Here is an 18,798-nt window from a genome sequence, read left to right as displayed (position 1 = left end):
GTTGCCTGGGGACCACCACCTCACTCCCCCATCCCAGGCTGGCCCAGCTCTGCCTTCTGGGGGTTGGGGAACCCCAGGCTCCAATTCAGTCCTCACCCTATTCCACTTCCACTCCAGTTGTGTTCTGTCACAATATTTTATTGAAGGATCACAGCAGCCTTGAGAAAGTGGGGGGTAGCTGTGGGTCATGGCCATCCTTAAGTTCAGTGCTTAGGGGCCAGGGTCCCTGCAGTCTCAGCCACTTCCTTGTCCCTGTGTGTGAAGGGGCAGGGAGAAGTCCCCAGGCAGGGCACTTGCTGAGGCATATTGTGTGTATGTCTGGGTCTATGGGTCACTCAGTGTGTGTCTGCCTCTTTCCTTCTGGCCTGGGTCTGTGTATTTCTCAGGCTTTGTGGCCTTATGATTGCCCTGTAACTGAGCATCAGTTTCTGCTTCTGTATCTGAGTTCCCAGGTGTGTAGCTGTGTTTCTGCATCTCCATCCTGGCATCTCCACAGGGGCCTCTGCCTCACCACCAATCCCGTACCTGTCCACTGAGAACCTGCCACAGTGCCCCTAAGCAGAGGGGCCTGAGGGCACGTCCAGGTGATGCTCACAGCTCCTCCCCTGCCTCTAGCCCCATGCGCCCTGGCCTGAGTGCTGGCTCAGGCGAGGCCCAGTCCAGCAGGGTGGCCCGGCTCAGCTCCTCTGTCCAGTTGCCCTGGACCAGGGTCGACTTGTCCAGCTCCTCTGTCAAGTTGTCCAGAGCCAGCATGTTCTGGGATTCCCAGTGAGCCCTGGGACTTTCTGGAGACCCTTCCTGGGGTGTGCCAGCCTCGTGCTGGAGTCCTGGGGCCTTGGAACCTGGTGTGGTGTCAGGGGCTACACGGGAAGCAGCGTCATTGTGCAGAGTTCTGGAGAAAACTGAGCGAGAATTGAGGGTTCAGAAGGGATGTAGTGGGGAAGCTGGTGTCCTTCCTTTCTTTGTCTTTCAGCCTCAGGGAGCACTTGCAGGGGAGCTCTTTCCCCCTCCCCCAGAGGCCCATACAGGGACTTGGGGAGCCAAGGGAATTGTGCAGCCCACCATGCACCCCAAAGCAATCCTTGCCCACCTACCTCGCACAGGTGTGAAGTCTCCGGGACTCTCAGCTTTATTGGAGGCAAAAGGGCTGATGGAGGGGAGGACGATGAGGGCGAAAGAGAGCAGCAGGACCTGCCAGAGATGGGGGTGGGGTCACCCCATCCCTCCACTGTCCCTGTAAGCATACCCATCTCATGGGCAGGGAAACTGAGGCCCAGAAGACTGGATTATGCTTGAACTGGAGCTTGGGCCATGCTACTCACACTCACCATCCCCCTTCCTGCAGGCCAGTCTGCCAAGGTCAACGACCTCCTTTATCCTGGGGGCCATGAGAGCAGGGGGTAGGACTCACCGCTATGCAGGTGCCTGCCTGGGCTGACTTGCTGGTGGACTGGAGCACAATGGCCTGGAGTTTCTTCAGCTGTTCCAGGAGGGACCTTAGTGGAAATGAGCAGCCTTGGCCGAGCCCTAAGAGCCTTAGCCTGTTTTCCTGTCCATTTCTTGTCCCCAGCATGGCTGACATCTGAATTCTGTCCATCCTTCACGGCCCCACCGCTCTTACAAGTCTTAGACACTTCCTCTTTGTTTTGATAACTCTCCAATGACATCTTCTTCTCTGCCACTCTTAACTCCCCCATCCAGGCCTCCAGGATCGCTCACCTGGACACCAGCCCAAGCCTCCTCTCACCCTCCCCCAACACCCTTCCCCTTCCTGCCCCCACTCAGCCATCAGGGGGCGCTTTTCAAAAGTGAACAGCTTCTCCCAATCCACTCAGGGTTCCCACCTCCCTCAAGTCTTCCCTGCAACAAAGCCCTGCAGAACTTGCCCCATCTCCTCCCTGCCCTCACGTCCTCCCTCCCAACCCCTTGCTCACTCTGCTCCAGCCACATGGGCCTCCTCACTCTTCCTCCAACATGCCAGGCACTGTGCTGCCCCAGGATCTTTAAATGGGCTATTCCCTCTAAGGACACTTTTCCCCCAGGTCTTTTTGTAGCTGGTTCTTTCTCATCCATTAGTTCTCATCTCAAATGTCACCTTATCTGATCTTCCTGTCTAAAATAGCCCTTCATCCTGCTTTATTTTTCTTCCTCATGGCTATCAGTACTTGTGTGATCTGTTATATATTTTTGTCTTGCGTATGTCTTCCACTGGCTGGTTTAGCTCAGTGGATTGAGCGTCGGCCTGCGAGCTAAGTGTCGCTGGTTCGATCTTCCAGTCAGGGTACATCAGAGAAGGAAAACTCTGACTCCAAAAAACCTCCGCTGCCTTGCGGCATACCTCTTCTGGGGAAAGGCTAAGGGAGTAAACCCCGACAGAAAATCCGGAGCCGGAGTCCCTAAGGCGGTTTGACGTTGTAGTCAACACCGGCAACTCCTGCGGCGCACCTGAAGCCAAGCTGTATCGACTCCGTCTTTCCCTTGGACCCTTCAGCTGCGAAGAGAGGGGGGGTCTGCTGCATGGGCAACAGCAGACCCTCCATATCACCCTGCCCAGGCTCTGTAGCTTCAGCTCCACTGGAGAGGACACTCCAGCGTCATCGCAAGATGTCAATTCAACACGGGAGGAGACAGATGCCGTGTCACTCCCGAGTCGGACTGCACAGCCATTCTCGGCGGTGCAGATAGACACTTAAGAAGCTACACCATCGTCTCTCGAGACGGACGGCTGCCGACGACGATGTCTTCCACTAGACTGAGTTCTTTTAAGTGGAGGGACTATGTCTTCTTCGTTCACTGTTGTGGTCTCAGTGCCCAGAGCTACACTTGAGGCTGAGTAGGTGCTAAATAAATGAACTAAATGGATGCATCCCTTAGACGGAATTATGCACAGTTCTCCAACACACCATGTTCCTAGCCTCTGGCCATTCATATGCCATTTTCTCCACTGGAGCAGCTTCCCCCTATGAACTCTTATACATCCTTCAAGGCCCCAAATTGAAATCCCCACATCTACGCATCCTGTCCCCATTCTAGGTGAAACCCTTACCCCCTGTTCTGCCCTGCTACTACAGAAGCTTTCCCCCACTATTATCCACCTCTCCTGTAAGGGATTTGGTGGCCGGCTCCCCCTGTCCTCTGCCCTGGCTGGACCAAGACTCACAGGTTCTGCTTCTCCAGATGCAAGACTTTCCTCTGAAGCTCCTGGTTCTGGGCAGTGCAGGCTGACATCCTACAGGGACAGTGCCACAGTGACATTCAGAATATCCCTGTCACCAACTGTCCCAATCACAGATTCCTGTGAGGCTTCACTTTACAGGCAGGGAACACAAGGTCAAAGAGGGGAAGTCACTCATTCCAATTCATCATGGCAAGTCTGAGAGAATGTGAACCCATCTCTGCATTAATGTGAGGGGCTTCATTACAGTTTGAGTCCCCAGGATTGGAAACAGAATGCCAAACTCAGGCTGTGATGTTTCCAGAAGATGGAATAACAGGGTGACTGGGAGTCCAAGGAGAACCAAGTTACAATCCTCACCCTCCCTGTGCTTTGAGCCATCAGCTCTCTGACCTCAGTCTCCTGGTTTGTAAAATGGGGTTACAATGACCTGGTTCACAGAGTGGTTGGGAGAATGGCATGAATTAAAGTTGACTAGGGGCTTAGCAAGCTGCATTTGAGGAACAAGACAATAATCATTGTTCCATCTAGGGGGCTGGGGACCCCACCTTTCCCATCTGCATCTATCTGAGGATATGGTCATGGTCACAACCACTCAGCTGTGGAGCTAAAATACTCAGATCAGGGCTTGAGGATGTGTCGGTCCTCATATCACAACCAGGGAAGAGAAGAAATTTCCTCACTGAAGAGTCCTCCTTCTAAATAACTCACAAGATAAAGAAGGATTAAATTATAGACAACGTAGTGTCCACATGGTTGACAGGAGTACAAATCAAAAAGTGTGAGATGTGGCTAAGGTGGTGCTGAAAGGGAAATGTATAGCTGTAATTCAGCTCAGTGAGCTAAATGTGCACATTTAAAAATCAGCAAACAAACAAAAGCATAAACCCTACCCCCCACATATACATTCACACACACACACACACATACACACAACAGTCTAGGAAGGACATTACAAAATTTAAGTAGAAATGAAAGAACTAGAAAAGAAAAATACATTTGGGTGGGAGGAAAAGCCAGGAATCCATTCTTTGCAAATAATAATAATATAGACAAACTTCTGGCAAGACTGATCAAGAAGATAAAAGAGAAAGAGAAGGCACAAATAAACAAATGAATTATTAAACAGGCTCAACTGTAAATGGTTAAGAACTTTAAAAAATAAGAAACTGTAAATCATTTTAGGTCAATAATATGACATAAAATATAACATCCTAGGAAAATATAACATCCCCAAACTGACCCAGGAATAACTAGAAAACCCCAGTACACCTGTAACATTCCATAATGATCACTCTGGGTAGGACCATTGATACCAGACAAGAGCAATAAGCATCCCATCATCTCATGATCTGGCACAGAAGCAAAGCATGATGGGTAATAACCTCCCCCTTTCTTGGCACCACATATTCCAGGAGATGAAGGGACCCTGAAACCCTTGCCCTGTGTCATCTGTAGGCATATTCCCATCCTTGCAATTCACATTTAAAAAATGGTCTCTCCTGGAGAGGGAAGATGACTCTCATTTTGTCAGGCTCCAAAAACTGTGACTTTAGCCTCACCACATCCCTTTCTCTCGGCCTCAGTTTCCTCCCTGAGTGTGCAGTCTCAGGACCCAGTCTCACCGACTTTCCAGGCCATCAATATATTCCTTCTTCTTTTTCCGGCTTTCTTGGGCCGACTGTTTGTTCCGGATCTTCCGGCGGATTTTTTTCAGCACTCGCTCCTCATACTGCCAGGTAACATGGGAAGCGGAGAATCAGGCTGGGGGGTCTACTCTGTCGTTTGAACCCTACAACTTCTCCTTATTTTCTTCCCATGGGAGGCATCTCAGACTCAGGGACCTGGGGGCAGACTCCTGATGACTTTAAGACCAACTTTCCTGCCCCTAAATTATCTCAGTCTCCTGGAGGGTCCTGGGTCCTGGTAACCTTCCCAGCTCCTATTCCTAGTTAGTAACCAAGACCAAACTTTGCGTGTGGTGTAATTGCGCCACCTCCTGGTCATATCTGAGAATAGTGCCTTTCATGTCGCCAGCTGATATCAACACTAATAACGTCTTCCAAGCGGAATGGCAAATCCAGGTGTTGATAGTAAGTGAACAGGCTGGGTGGAAACTGTGGCGAGATAGGTCCCTGTAAGTTGGTTTTTTTGATGATTATTTGACTCTGGTGACAAACACGTCCTATCATTCTAGTGTGGCCTAAAGGTGAGGCTCACGAGCAGCTAGCTGCAGGAAGAGGGAGAGACCCTGAACCAAGGGTCTCCAGGGCTCACCTTGGTGAGGGGCAGCTGGGTAGGCAGCGTGATGCCTTCTTTGGCCAACAGCTTCTTCTCGTCCTCTGTCAGCACCAACTCCTGGCAGTGTCCAGTCCCAGGTCTTAACGGGTGGGGGGCTGCCGGGTGATGCTGTTGCTGTGGAAAAACCAGGGGAATTGTGTTTGGGGCAGGGAGAGTGACAGCCTCTGGGAAATGAAAGAGGCACCAGATTTGAAAAACTATAAATCCATCTGCTGTAGAGTCCCCACTGGCACTGGGGCTCAAGAGCCCAGCAGACAGTCCTTTAACCCAGCAATTCCACTTCCAGGAATTGATCCCACAGATACCCTCACACGTGTGCAAAAGAATGGCCATATAGGATTTTCATTCACTTAACAAATAGTCACTGGACAGCTTTTAATAGTCACTTACTACATTCCAGGCACAATTCTGGGCTCTGCACATTCATTGTAACACTGACTGCAATTAGCAAAGGATTGGAAGCAATGAAAATACCCAACAAAGAGGGGACAGGTTAAATAAAGCATGACCCATTTGTATGACAGAATATTACACAGCTGTGAAAAGGGATGGGGTCTCCAGGTCATGCTACAGAGCAATCACCATGATAAATTACTAAGTTAAAAAAAACTTAAAGGGTCAAGCCCTGGCTAAGTGACTAATTTGGTTGGAGCATCTTCCCGTACACAAAAAGATTGAGGTTTCATTCCTGGTCAGATCACATAGCTGGTTGCAGGTTCAATCCTCTGTTGGGGCGTGCGTGGGAGGAGACCCATCAATGTTTCTCTCATATCAATCTTTCTTTCCTTTCTTTCTTTTCTTTCATTCTTTCCTTCCTTCCTTCCTTCCTTCCTTCCTTCCTTCCTTCCTTCCTTCCTTTCTTTCTTTCTTTCTTTCTTTCTTTCTTTCTTTCTTTCTTTCTTTCTTTCTTTCTTTCTTTCTTTTTCTTTCTCTCCCCCCCTCCTTCCCTTCCTCTCTCTAAAAGCCGTGGACATAACCTTGAGGATTAAAAATAAAAATAAATTAATTAATGGGCAAAACATCGTTACATGTGGCATGCTGCTTTTTGTGTTACATTTTTTTAAAAAGGAATCTCTTTGGAAGAAAAAATTGGAACCTGTGTGGGGAGCTGGGTGCCTGGGCAACTGGGGAGAGAGGGTGGTTCTCTCCACCTACTCATTTGTACCATTGGAACTTGAACTGTGTGGATGCATTTCCCTATTCAAAACATTTTTAATTAAATTTAAATTATGAAGGATAAACATTAAAAAATGAAAGAATCTTGTCATCAAAATGCCCAAGTCTCAGGAATAAAGGTGGAGATTGGGGCAGTTGTGTCAGTCTTCGGATCAAACTCCACTACCTAACTCCAGGTTGTTGATCAGCTCAACCATTTTATCTCCAGGATCCAATCCTCAGTGTGCTCATCCATAAAATGGGGACAAGGTTTCCCACATCCTAAGGTTGTTGACATCTAGAACAATGATACTAAACTCGATGCATTTACAAAAGCCAGTTAGCATTTCCAAAGCAGTGATTCTCCTTTCCCACCCTTCAAGGCTTGCTGGTGTTTCACCTCCTCTAGGATGCCCTCCAGGACCTGCCATGACCCTCTAGCCTCTCTCCCTCATTGATACACTTCCATGAGCAGTCAGTTTTCCCATCTTGACCATGAGGTCCCCAGAGGCTGAGCACACAGCTGGTGCTTACCACACATCTTTCGAGTTGGGAGGGGCATTTCAGTCTTGCCTAGAGCCTGTCAGGATAACTGTTGGTATCAGGCAAACTGAAGTTCAAATCCTACTGGGTCACTTGCTTGCTGTATGACTTTGGGTTTAACCTTTCTGGGCCTTGACTTTTTCATCTGAGGAATGGGGGCACTAACTGGGTTGTCAGTTCTAGTTTACAGGTCCTTGAAACCTTGACAAGATAGACTGCCCTCAGTCAGCATGTAATGGGCACAACAGGCCCAACAGGCCAGCCCAGGGATAAAGCCTGCAGCAGCTGTGTGGCTTAGGGCAAATTACTTAACTTCTCTGTGCCCACTTCTTCATATGTAAAATTAACATCAAAAGAGCCCCAATCTTCAGGGTTGTTGTGAATTAAAAGATGATACATTTAAAATATTTAGAAGAGTGCCTGGCCTATAATAGGTGCTTTGTAAGTTTTAGGTGTTTTTTGTTTGTTTGCTTGTTTGTTTTTCTACTCGCACTATAGTAGAAGGTGTCCCAGCTCAGGAGATAGAGAACTCAAGACTGAAACCCACAGACTTGCTCTGGTTGTGACCCTGGACAAATCCAGTCTTTGTGTATGACTTAGTTTTCCAGTCTCTGAAATGGAATGGGGGTATTTGGGCTTCATGAACCCCAGCGGCCCTCCCAGCTCTGAGGCTCAGGAGTTGGGGCGGGGGCTGCTCACCAGGTCCCCACCACTGCCAGAGAGGAGAAGGTCTTTCACCGTGAGGTTGCAGCGCGGGGGTGAGTCTGCCATCTCAGTCTGCTCCTCAGGATAGAGGCCCGCATTCCACATTTCTGACCAGGGCAGATGGGGACAAAGACAGAGAGGGTGTCAGGTGGGGGGGTCTGACCTCTCAGCTTCTATTTGCCTCTTCCAGGAAGGCTTCCATGATTAACTCCAATGTACTAAAGACTTTTGGTACAGCTTGGGGCCCCAAAGCCTGGGTTGAAGGGAACAGCCCTGACTGGTGCCTCAGTTTCTCCTCTGCTGTGAGATAGGAACCCAAATTCATTAAGGCATTGTCGAGGGGTCCATTGCCAATGCAGGAGAGAACAGCTGTTATCACCCAGTATTTCAGACTAGATTTGTAGCCAGTCCGGCCTCATCTCCCTTTGGGACAGGGACCAGGTCTGACTTACCTCTGGTCCCCTCCCACCTGGTGCCTGGCCCACTGTGAGCTGCTCTCCAGAGCACACACTTCGGAGTCAGATAGCCCTGGGTTCTAATCCTGACTGGGCAAAGCTGTGTGACCTTAGGTAAGTGACTAAACCTCTTTGAGCCTCAGTTTCAACTCTGCAATGGGACTTATAAGAGCTCCCACCCCTTTGTAAGGCTCAAAGGACAAAGGACACCCTGCTGGGAGTGTCTGCTGTGTAAGGCCTGCCCCAAGAGCCTTGAGGACTGGGATCCATGACCTCACTCACTTTCATGGAACATCTACTATGGTCCAGGCTTCAGAGGCACAAAGATGAGGTTGCTAGCATAACACCTGGTGCTGTGGCCTGCCTGCCTGCCAGGGGTACACCCCAGCTCTGTGGCTTTGACTTGTTTTTTAACCTCATGGGGACTCAGTTTCACCGTCTGGAAAATGGGCCCATGACAGGATCCATCCCAAAGGGTGGCTACATGTTTAACAAGGTGAGGACAGTGAGATAAGACACAGAACTCACCCAGGTCTATGGCCACGGAGGTCTCGAGCACTTGGGCCACTGGCCGAAGGGGTCGGGTGGGACTGTGAGGGACAGGATGGTAGGAGGGGCAGAGCCCCTTGCCAGACTCCAAGAAATGGCAGCTGGCAGGGTTGGTGACTGGCCCATTGTGTGGAGGGGTATCCTGGGGGTCGGAGGGCAGATCTTCAGAGATGCCGCTATCACTGGCTGCAGGAGACCAGAGAGGAGAGCTGGGCACGGAGTCTCCAGAACCCAAGATACAGTTGAGGAAATCATCAGAGCCTGGGGCTGGCAGGACCTGCTGGAGGGGTGGGGCAGGAATGAGGAGGTGTGAGCTTTGCTCTGGATTGCTGTGTGACTCTGGACAAGACACTGACCCTCTCTGGGCCTCACTTGTCCTTGTCTACAAGATGAAAGGTTTGTGGGACTTCAACACAATCATATGACATAGGAACCCCCTCCAGCCTGGTCAAGGCATGAGCTTTGAGTTTGAGTTTGGACCCAACTCTAAACTGTTGTGTGACCCCAGACAAGTTGTTGCCCCAAACTGGGCCTCAGTTTCATCACTTCTAATGCACCAATGCTGCCTGCCCATTGGGGTGGCTGAGAGAGTCTATGAAATAGTGTGCTTTGCTAAAATTACACACCATGAGCTGTAAATACTACCGAACTGAGTGGAGTTCTATCTGCAGTGGGGGCCTCACCTGGTCCCCGACATGAACCCAGTCCTTGCCCAGTTCTGCGTGTCTCAGAATTCCATCCTGCCGATCGAACAGGAGATCCAGGAGCTCCAGGCTGTCGATGGGACCCACGGGACAGGTGGTGGAAGCCATCTGGAGCAAGGACAAGATAGGCATGAGGCCCACGCAGCACCTCTTCTCCCCATCTCCCATTTGCAAACCACCCCAGGTCTGTCCAGCTCAAGTTCAATTTTTACTCAAACTCCAGGTCTGCTTCCACCTCCAAATCTGTGCTGAGGGGCTGACACAGAAATGCCCAGGAGATAGGAGCCAGTTTCTTTCAAAAGTGCTAAAAAGCCCTGGCTAGGTGGCTCAGTTGGTTGGAATGTCGTTCCATACACCAAAAAGGTTGCGGGTTCGAACCCTAGTCAGGGCACATACCTAGATTGTGGGTTTGATCCCTGGCTGGGACACATACAAACCGATTGATGTTTCTCTCTCACATCGATGTTTCTCTCTCCTTCTCCCTTCCTCCCTCTCTAAAATCAATAAATATATGCTCAGGTGAAGATTTTTTTTTTTTAAGTGCTAGATAGATGCACACACAGGGATAATCAGCCTGATCCCTCCCTCGAAGCTGATGGAATTGGCCCTTTCATTCCCTCCTAGGAGGTGGGGGGCCTAGAAGAAATACAAGAGCAGCCCTGGAATGGAGGCATGCTTTTGGTCACCACATTCTCTCTCTGGGCCTCGGTCTTCCCATCTGTGCAATGGGGTGGGGGCTCCTTCCAACTCTGGGAGCTTGGGGAGGGTTTCCTGGCATAGATCCTCTCTCCCCCCAAAGACCCAGGCAGGGCTCACCTTTCCAGCTACTAAATCTCCATTCGTAAGCCCAACCAGCTCTGCTTCCAGCTACTTTCTGTGTCTCTGATTCGGGGAGGCTCACCTGAAGTCTGGTTTCTCTCTGTGGATCTGTCACCACCCCCAAAAGATGCTGAAATAGCTCCGGGCAGCTCCCAGCCCACTCCCAGCTGCTGATTGGGAGGCATGCACGATGGACAGGGTTAAGGGCCAGTGATACCAGGGCAAGCTGCGGGGAGGGGAGAGAAGACCCGTTATCTTGATATTTTGTGCTTTTCCAGCAGGCAGAGGCCAAAGGCCAAAGTCTGGGGTGCTTCTGCTCTGCCATGACCTCTTCCCTACTTTTGGAGACTGTTTCTTATCAGAGACCTAGACGTCGGGATCCAGGAAAGCCCAGGACCCTGGCCGGGTCCTGTCCACTTCCAGGAGAAAACAAAATCATGGTAAAGGACAACTGAGGGCTAGAAAAGGCCCCTTTTAGAAGGTGACACTTAAGTACAGTCCTGAATAATGGGAAAGAGACAGCCATGGGGAGATCTAGGAGAAGGATCTTTGAGGCAAAAAAAAAGCAAAAAAAAAAAAAAAACAGCACATACAAAGGCCATGGGGGAAGGACTATGCCTGGGGTGTGGGAGGAAGAGGAGGAGGCCAGTATGCCTGGAGCAGAGGGAGTGAGGAGGAGAGAGGAAGGAGGTGAGGTCAGCAAGTACACAGCGGCAGGTTGTGCAGGGCCCCGTGTGCTGTGGCAAAGAGTCTGGTTTTACTAAAAATAGCAAGAAGCTTTTGGGAGCTTAGTAATACATGGCTACATCAAAACTTCTGTATACCAGGCATGATGGTAAGTGCTAGGTTTACAGTGGTAACTAAAACGACCTCCAACTCCCAAGAAATTCACATCCTGGTGTATATTTATCAATGCATTGGTCACTATCTATTCATGCAACAAAAATTTAATGAGGACCTACTATGTGCCACACATGATGCGGTTCTTTTATTCAATAATAACTTACATTGCAGCAGTTGCCCCCACAGGGGTCACTGGGCCATGTCTGGAGACATCTATGGTTGTCACAAATAAGGGATGCTCCTGGAATTGAATGGGTGGGGCCAGGGATGCTGCTCAGCACCCCACAGTGTCCAGGACAGCACCCCATAGAGAGTGACCTGGCCCCTAGTCAGCAGTGCCAAAGGAAAGAGACCCTGTGTTACAGTAACTGTCCCCTCTGGATGCTGGTATCATTATCTTGTTCTTGGCCTCCAGATCTTTCTTATTTCCTTTTCAATCCCTCTGGGAGGATCTTTAAGGGGTTTATTTGGTTTGGCTTGTCTTTAGTGATCCAGTCATAACATTTACTCAGCCTTTGCTGAGGAGGCACTAGGCTGGGCAATCACAGCAGGTGCACCAAGTAGGTGCAATCTGACTTCTGGACTTTTCTTCGCCTCTCCCTCATCCCCATTTATGACTCTTAGGAGTCCTGGTTCCCATGAGATAGCATTCTTCCTCCTCCTCTTATGAAAAGCTGTCAGAAAAAAAAAAAGGGTGTGGCATTACTCACTTATACCTCCATGTAGATTAAGAACCTCCTAGTCCCCCTCCTCAGGATATTTGTATTTCTTTTTTTTTATTGGTTTTTTTATTGTTTTTTTCTATTACAGTTGTCCCACTTTTCCTCCATTGCTCCCCCCGACCCTGCCCACACCTTCTCCTGCAGTCCAGCCCCACCCTGCTACCCTGTTGTCCATGTCCATGCATCATTTATACTAGTTCCCTGACTAAACCCTTTCCTTTCTCTCCCTCCTTGTGTTTCTTTAAATTTTGAAAATTTCAGACTTCAGAAGGCTTTTATACACCCCAATGAAGAGCTATCTGAACACGCAGGATAAGGATAAACATTTGAGGAACAGGAGAACTTTTTGATACCCTTGATTTCACATTTTCCCATTGACTAAACACAACCATCTACTTCAAAGCAATGCTCAGTTTAAATCTGAAGTAAAATTCCCATAATAGAGTACCCCAATATGTTTAAGTGTGAAACACAACCTCAGAAAGATGCTTTGGTCAAACAAGACTAAGGAACTTTGCGTTAATAAACAGCTTTGCAGAACTTATCAGGGCCTTCACGCTCCCAGAGGAGACAGAGTTTGTAGCATTTTACAAATGGAATTATATAGCTGTGTTTTGTTTTTAATTTTTAAAAATATTTTTAAATTTATTTTTAGAGAGAGGGGAAGGGAGGGAGAAAGAGAGGGGGAGAAGCATCAATGTGTGGTTGCCTTTCACACGCCCCCAGCTGGGGACTTGGCCCGCAACCCAGGCACGTGCCCTGACTGGGAATCAAACTGGTAACCCTTGAAGGCTGGCGTTCAATCCACTGAGCCATGCCAACCAGGGCTGTTTTTAATTTTTATTTTATTTATTCTAAACTATTTGTGACATGTGGAAACATTGAAAGATATTAACTAGAATGACTAAAACAAAAAGATAGACAACACCAGATGTTGGTGGAAGCCATGGAGCAACTGGAAATCTCACTCACTGCTTTTGGGAATCAAAAATGCTCCAAGCACTTTGGTAAACTTTGGAAAATGGGGCAGTCTCTTACAAAGTTAAACATTTATTTACGGTTTGACTTAGTGATTTCACTCCTGGGTATTTACCTACGAGAAATGCAAATATATGTTGAAAAAAAGACTTGCACATGAATGTTCACAACAACTCTATTCATAATTGTCCCCAACTGGAAACAAATATCCAAGAAGGGAATGAATGAACAAACTGGTATATCCATACCACACAATACTACTTCAGCCAACATTCATCAAATTGAACACACCTAAGACCTGCATTATTGTAAATTAATTCTACCTCAATAGAAAGTATACAAAATATATAATGAACAACCATGTACATTAAACATTTAGTAAAACATTAGAAACAACCAAAATATCCATCAATAGGTCATTGAGTAATAGAATCTGATGGAATATTATTATGTAGCCATAAAAATGAATAAGGATTATTTGCATGTACTGATAGGGGAAAATACTGTAAACATTGATGTACTATATATTTTATTTATTTAGAGTGGTGTGCATTCATTCAACACACAGTTATTGAGTGTCTATTCTGTGTCAGGCAACAAAATGTCTTTTGCTCCTTCCCTTCATCAGTGTTGGTCCAGGAGCTTAGCTCATCAGCAAGAGGAAGGAGTGTGGACTGAAGAGCTAAAAAGTCCCCAACTAAGATTCATGTAAAATAGGGACAATCATTATGACAAGAGCTATTGTGTGCAGTATCTCCAGTGCCTGGACGGTGCCTGCCACACAGCAGCTGCCAAATCAGTACTCACAGAAGGAACAAGTGAACATGTATAAATATAATTGTTGAGTTTATGTGTAATTGGGCAAACTACAGCCCTTAAGCCAATTCTGGCTCTCTGTTTTTGTAAATAAAGCTTTATTGGCACACAACCACACCCATTTGTTTACATATTGTCTGTGGCTGCTTTCAATACAATGGCAGAGTTGAGTAGTTGCAACAGAGATCCTGCTGCCTTGCAGAGCCAAAAATATTTACTATCTGGCCTTTCTCAGAAAAAGTTTTCTGTAATCCACAGGTTTAGGGGATTAGACCTGCCCTGCCCCATATAGGAGCCACGGGCCACTTGAAGTATAGTGTTACCGAGTACCTAAATTTCAAATGTTATTTCATTTTTATTAATTTAAAATTTAAAACCTATACTCAAATCAGTTAATGAACAAGTTTTGTGTACACATGGAACAACGGGGGTTTGTGAATCTACATTTTTTACTATAAATTTTCTGAACTCTGTAAGTACACATCAAGGATTTCTGGTGAAGACTTCATGTCCAAATTGTTATACACATTGGATATACAAGATTAGTATGAAGAAAAATGAAATATCACATTAATAATTTTGTTATTGACCACGTGTTGAAATGACAATAGCTTAGATTTCTTAATCCAATCACTTAGATGAACAAAATATATTATTAAAATGAAACTTAATTTTACTTTGTACTTTTTAAAGATGTAGCTGCTAGAAAATTTAGAGTAAAACATGATATTTCTCTGAAACAGCGCTGAGTTAGAACAGGGGCTAGGTTCAAATCCTGACTCTGCCACTGTCACTGTGTGACTATGCTTCTCCCTGCTTCAGTTTCCTTACCTGCAAAATGGGACACAAACAACCTGCTTCACTGGGTTGTCGGGAGGATTCAATGAATTAAAACATGAAATGCTTAGAAGGGACCTCCACACAGTCAGATCTGAAAGTCCAGCAGTCATCATGGCTGTTACTATTATTACCTGCATGTGTGTCTGTAACAACTATGTTGGGCTCCAGTCCTGAGATGCTCAGCAGAGGCCTGCCTGCCTGTCACTTTCGGGCAGCCTCAGCCCTCTGGCCATAACACAAGTCTGGTCATCACGACAGTCCCCATTTTGCACAGGAGGACAGAGGGGCTAATAAGGCACTATGACTCACCGTGGCCACTCCATGAGTCAGCCACAGTTGAGACAACGCCCAAGTCCCCTGCTCCAGACTGGGGCTTCCTCCTTGTCACCATGTCACCTCCTATTTCTTTTGGCTGCTTTCTACACTTCCATTTAAGGTCAGTTTTTGGGGGAAGAGGTGAAGGGGGTCTGGGAGCAAGAGCTCCTTGACCAACTCCTCCTCCTCCTCCTCCCCCCCTCTAGCTTTGGGTCCTTCCCTTGGGATAAGACCCTGCCAGGCAGTGAGTAAAACCCTTGTGACATGGGTGTGGCTGGGGCATGCCGAGGGCTGGGGGAGAGGGGGGACTATGATCTGCCTCTTGGGCAATGCCAACTGATTAGCACCTGATCCTCGAGACTACACAGGTCTCTCTCCTCTTACATCATGCACTGTATCATGTACAGAAAGTTCCAGGAGTGGGTGAAGACAAGGCTTGAATCAGAGCCTCTGAACAACATGAAAGAAAGCCTGGCAGGAGATGGGCTCCCTCTGCTCTTCCTAAAAAAATGAAGGATGTTACACCCAAGAATTTATTCACTCATTCCTGTGACCATTATTTTTTGAGCACTTACTGTGTGCCAGGTGTTGGGGACACAGGAGGGAACAACAAATTGTTCCCCACTCCCGTCCCAGTGGAGCTGATGTTCCAATGGGGGAAGACAAATGCTAAATAAAATCATTTCTGCATAAGCAAGAAAATATGTAACATTAAGAGAGCATGTATAGAAATATAAAGCAGGAAAGAGAGATGGGGACTGTGGGGGTGACTTGTAATTTTATATAAGGTGGTCAGGTGGGAATGTGGAAAGAGTGTCAAAAGCAGAGAGAACAACAGCCAGTGTAAGGGCTCTGAGGTATAAGGAACACCAACCACGTGCATGGGGCTGGAGCAGAGCCAGCAAAGGGGAGGTGAAGATGGGAGGGGACCGAGGGCCTTGTTCCAGGTTTAGAAGGCAATGATCAGTCCTGTGATGGCTCTAGAAGTTTCTAGAAGGGGCTGGGTGGGACCTGTGTGTGGACAGGGCTAGGAGGCCTGGTCGCAGGGACACTGTTCTCCAAGCCTGGTGTTCAGGGCTCCCTCTTAGCTGCCCACAGGAAAGTGGTCTCCTAGCTTCAGGTGAACGAGCGAGTGGTCCCTGGGGCAGTGCCCCATGAGGGCCCTAAGCCTAGACTAGCAAACAGGGCTGGCCCCCTATTCATTTCCTGTCCCCACCCCTCCCTCCATGTCTAGCCACCTGATGATTGCTTTATGGCTGGTGAGTCCAAGGGTTGCAGCGGAGCTCTTACCAGGAAAAGGAGGCCTCCACTGGCTTCAGGTGTGGTCATCTAAGCTTCCTTCCTGTTGTGGGGTAGGAGACAGAGAGAGTGTCTCCTCCAGTTCCACCCTGGGGACTCTGGGAAGGTGGCCATAAGGTGGGGTGGTAGGCATCTCTGGGTGTCCAGGTACTGAATGCGTCCTGGCTGCTGGAACAAAGTGCCACGGACTGCATGACTGAAACAACAGAAATTTATTATCTCCCAGTTGTGGAGTCTGGAAGCCCAAGATCAAGGTGTGCGCAGGGTTGATTCCTTCTAAGGCCTTTCTCCTTGGTCTGTAGACGCTGTCTTCTCCCTGTGTCTCTGTGTCCAAATGTCCTCTTCTTATAAGGATACCAGTCTAGTCATATGCATCTGTGCCTACATTAATGGCCTCATTTTAGTCAGATTACCTCTGTTAAAACGTTATTTCCAAACACTGTCACATTCTGAGGTCCTAGGGGTTAGGACTTCAACAGACGAATTTGGGGCGGGGTCGAGAGAAGACATGATCCAACCCACAACACCTTCTCTTCTGTTTTTAACTTTTATTCATTGACTTTAGAGAGAAATGAGAGGAAGGAAGAGAGAGAGAGAAATGTTGATTTATTGTTCCACTTATTTATGCATTCATTGTTTGATTCTTGCATCGGAACCTCCCTCCAACCACATGAGCTACCCAGCCAGGGCCATACCTTCTCAAAGCTGGTGATCTTGGCTCAGTGATCAGCTCCCTAGGAAGCTGCCCTGATCACCCCAGCCAAAGTCACCCCCACCCCAGTTACTCTAGCATAATACCTTTTGGGGGCTCGGTTTACTTATCTCTGTTACCTGTTTACACCAAGGAGCAGGAACCTATCTCTGTGCCCCCAGCCCTGAGAACAATTGCACACCATCAGGGTGGCTCTTACATATTTGTGGAATGAACCCCACACTTGATGTACACTGTGGATCCCAAGAGAAAACAGGCCTGCTCATGGCCAAGTTGAAATGTCAGTCTTGTCTCTAATCAATTCATCAATGTCCCATGTTGTGCAGAATTACCTTCTGGACTGGGTGCCAGGAAACCAACGTTCTGTCCTCAGCTCAGTGATAAACTAGCTGTGATACCACAAAGTCACTTCTCCCCTCTGAGACTCTGTTTTCCTATCTGTAAAATGTGACAATTGATCTAAAGGTTATAGAAAGATCGAACATCGGATTAATGTTTAATCCTAGGAAAAATCTGATGAAGAGCGGTGTTTAATTGGGTTGTGGGCCACACTGTGTAGCATGTGCGTGGAAAGGCCCTCCACCCCAGGTGAGCGAGGCTGGCCACGCTGACAGTTAAGGAAGCACCGCGCCTTGGTCCTCGGCGCAGAATGTCAGCCCTGCACCAGTGGAACACCTTCGAATGCTCAATCTCCGTCAGAATCTCCATGTTAGAGAATGCCTGAAAGGTCACCCAGCCTGGAATAGGACAAGCCTCGGCAGAACTTAATAACATTTATTTTTACATTGCATTTCTTTTCACAGTTACCTTCTATTTGGTGCATCTGATATTGGTGTCAATTTACCATTGTGTTGTGAAGTGGCTTTCTAATATTTATTGAAGGAAACAAGTGAGGTTGATAATAATGCTGAAGATTGGACTAACCTTTTTCTTCAAATAATTTATCTTAAAAAGAAGTATTATAACACTATGGTAAATTAAAAAAAAAAAAAAAGTACCTAGTACCTATAACAGAGGCAAAGGAAAATAAACAATGTTAATAAATTCCAGGCACCTACTGTTGCCTGTGGAAGGTTCTGGACTAGGTGACTATTAAAACAAAATTAGCAAATTAATGTTAAAGACACAGCAGCACTCAATTGAGTGCTTTTAAAAATTTAATCAAAAGGCTTAAAAGAGAATTGAGCCCTGACTGGTGTGGCTCAGTGGATTGAGCACCAGCCTGTGAACTGAAGGGTCGCAGGTTCGATTCCCAGTCAGGGCACATGCCTGGGTTGCAAGCTGTGTCCCCAGTTGGGGACATGCGAGAGGCAACTGATTGATGTTTCTCATGCTCTCCTCCTACCTCCCCCTCTCTCTAAAAATAAATAAAAATTAAAGAAAAAAAGAGAACTGACAAGGGAATAATCTCTTATCTTTCATTAGTTTCTATTTACTTGTATATGCAATTTCCTATATACAAGCATGCTTGGATAACTCACTTCGTACATTGAATCCTCTCAACACCTCACTCTTTTGGATTTTTTCCTCCAAGAAAAACAGTACCATTCCTCCTAGGCCAAGCTTCCAGGTCTAATCAAAACCACAACTAATATTTATTGATCATTCACCATACCAGGCACTGTGCTAAGTACAGGGATCTTCTAAAACTCCATTGAGGGGGATTTTGTTATAACCATATTGTAAATGAGGACACTGAGGCTCAGGGAGGAGATGTCTCTTGATTACTTTGTAAGCGGTGATGCTGAAATTCAAGGCCAGACCTGCCCCTCAGTGGCAGTGCTTATGGCAATGTTGGGCAGGATGATCTGGGCCCTGCCACATCATCAAGCACACAGGGAACATCATGATTACAACACTCTGGGTT

At 47.4% G+C, this 18,798-nt stretch overlaps 1 protein-coding gene and 1 long non-coding RNA gene across 5 annotated transcripts; both read right to left on the bottom strand.

Annotated features, from left to right (window-relative positions):
- Positions 1-117: 117 nt before the first annotated feature.
- On the bottom strand, positions 118-10,530 carry CREB3L3 (cAMP responsive element binding protein 3 like 3). 4 transcript variants are annotated; one of them, XM_090289343.1, is made up of 11 exons: positions 10,404-10,530; positions 9,984-10,081; positions 9,567-9,695; positions 8,863-9,163; positions 7,874-7,986; positions 5,453-5,590; positions 4,801-4,907; positions 3,161-3,229; positions 1,412-1,496; positions 1,095-1,191; positions 118-902 (listed from the first exon to the last, which is right to left on the bottom strand). In XM_090289343.1, exons 3-11 carry the CDS (start codon positions 9,693-9,695, stop codon positions 592-594), a joined length of 1,350 nt encoding a protein of 449 aa, XP_090145469.1. In that variant the 5' UTR covers positions 9,984-10,081; positions 10,404-10,530; the 3' UTR covers positions 118-591. The 4 variants fall into 4 exon arrangements, with proteins under 4 accessions (XP_090145469.1, XP_090145470.1, XP_090145468.1 ...); XM_090289344.1 differs by having other exon boundaries at positions 10,021-10,081; XM_090289342.1 differs by lacking the exon at positions 9,984-10,081.
- Positions 10,531-11,500: 970 nt separating this feature from the next.
- LOC149999690 (uncharacterized) lies at positions 11,501-16,416 on the bottom strand. Its single transcript, XR_016513573.1, has 2 exons — positions 16,211-16,416; positions 11,501-11,923 (listed from the first exon to the last, which is right to left on the bottom strand). It is a non-coding gene; the product is annotated as an uncharacterized LOC149999690 (long non-coding RNA).
- Positions 16,417-18,798: the final 2,382 nt, after the last annotated feature.

The sequence above is a fragment of the Furipterus horrens genome, unplaced genomic scaffold (genome assembly GCF_987537825.1).
Source record: "Furipterus horrens unplaced genomic scaffold, mFurHor1.1.pri manual_scaffold_10, whole genome shotgun sequence".
In the NCBI taxonomy this organism is placed as follows: domain Eukaryota; kingdom Metazoa; phylum Chordata; class Mammalia; order Chiroptera; family Furipteridae; genus Furipterus; species Furipterus horrens.
The sequence above is the reverse complement of the archived record's forward strand: the minus strand, read 5'-3'. Positions and strand labels throughout refer to the sequence as shown.

Excerpts from the sequence above, each read along its gene's own strand:
- CREB3L3 (XM_090289343.1), bottom strand. The coding sequence starts at position 9,695 with ATGGCTTCCACCACCTGTCCCGTGGGTCCCATCGACAGCCTGGAGCTC. Across the intron at positions 1,192-1,411 it reads AGGCAGGCACCTGCATAGCG|GTCCTGCTGCTCTCTTTCGC; the intron begins GTGAGTCCTACC and ends CATCTCTGGCAG. Across the intron at positions 903-1,094 it reads AGACTTCACACCTGTGCGAG|TTTTCTCCAGAACTCTGCAC; the intron begins GTAGGTGGGCAA and ends ATTCTCGCTCAG.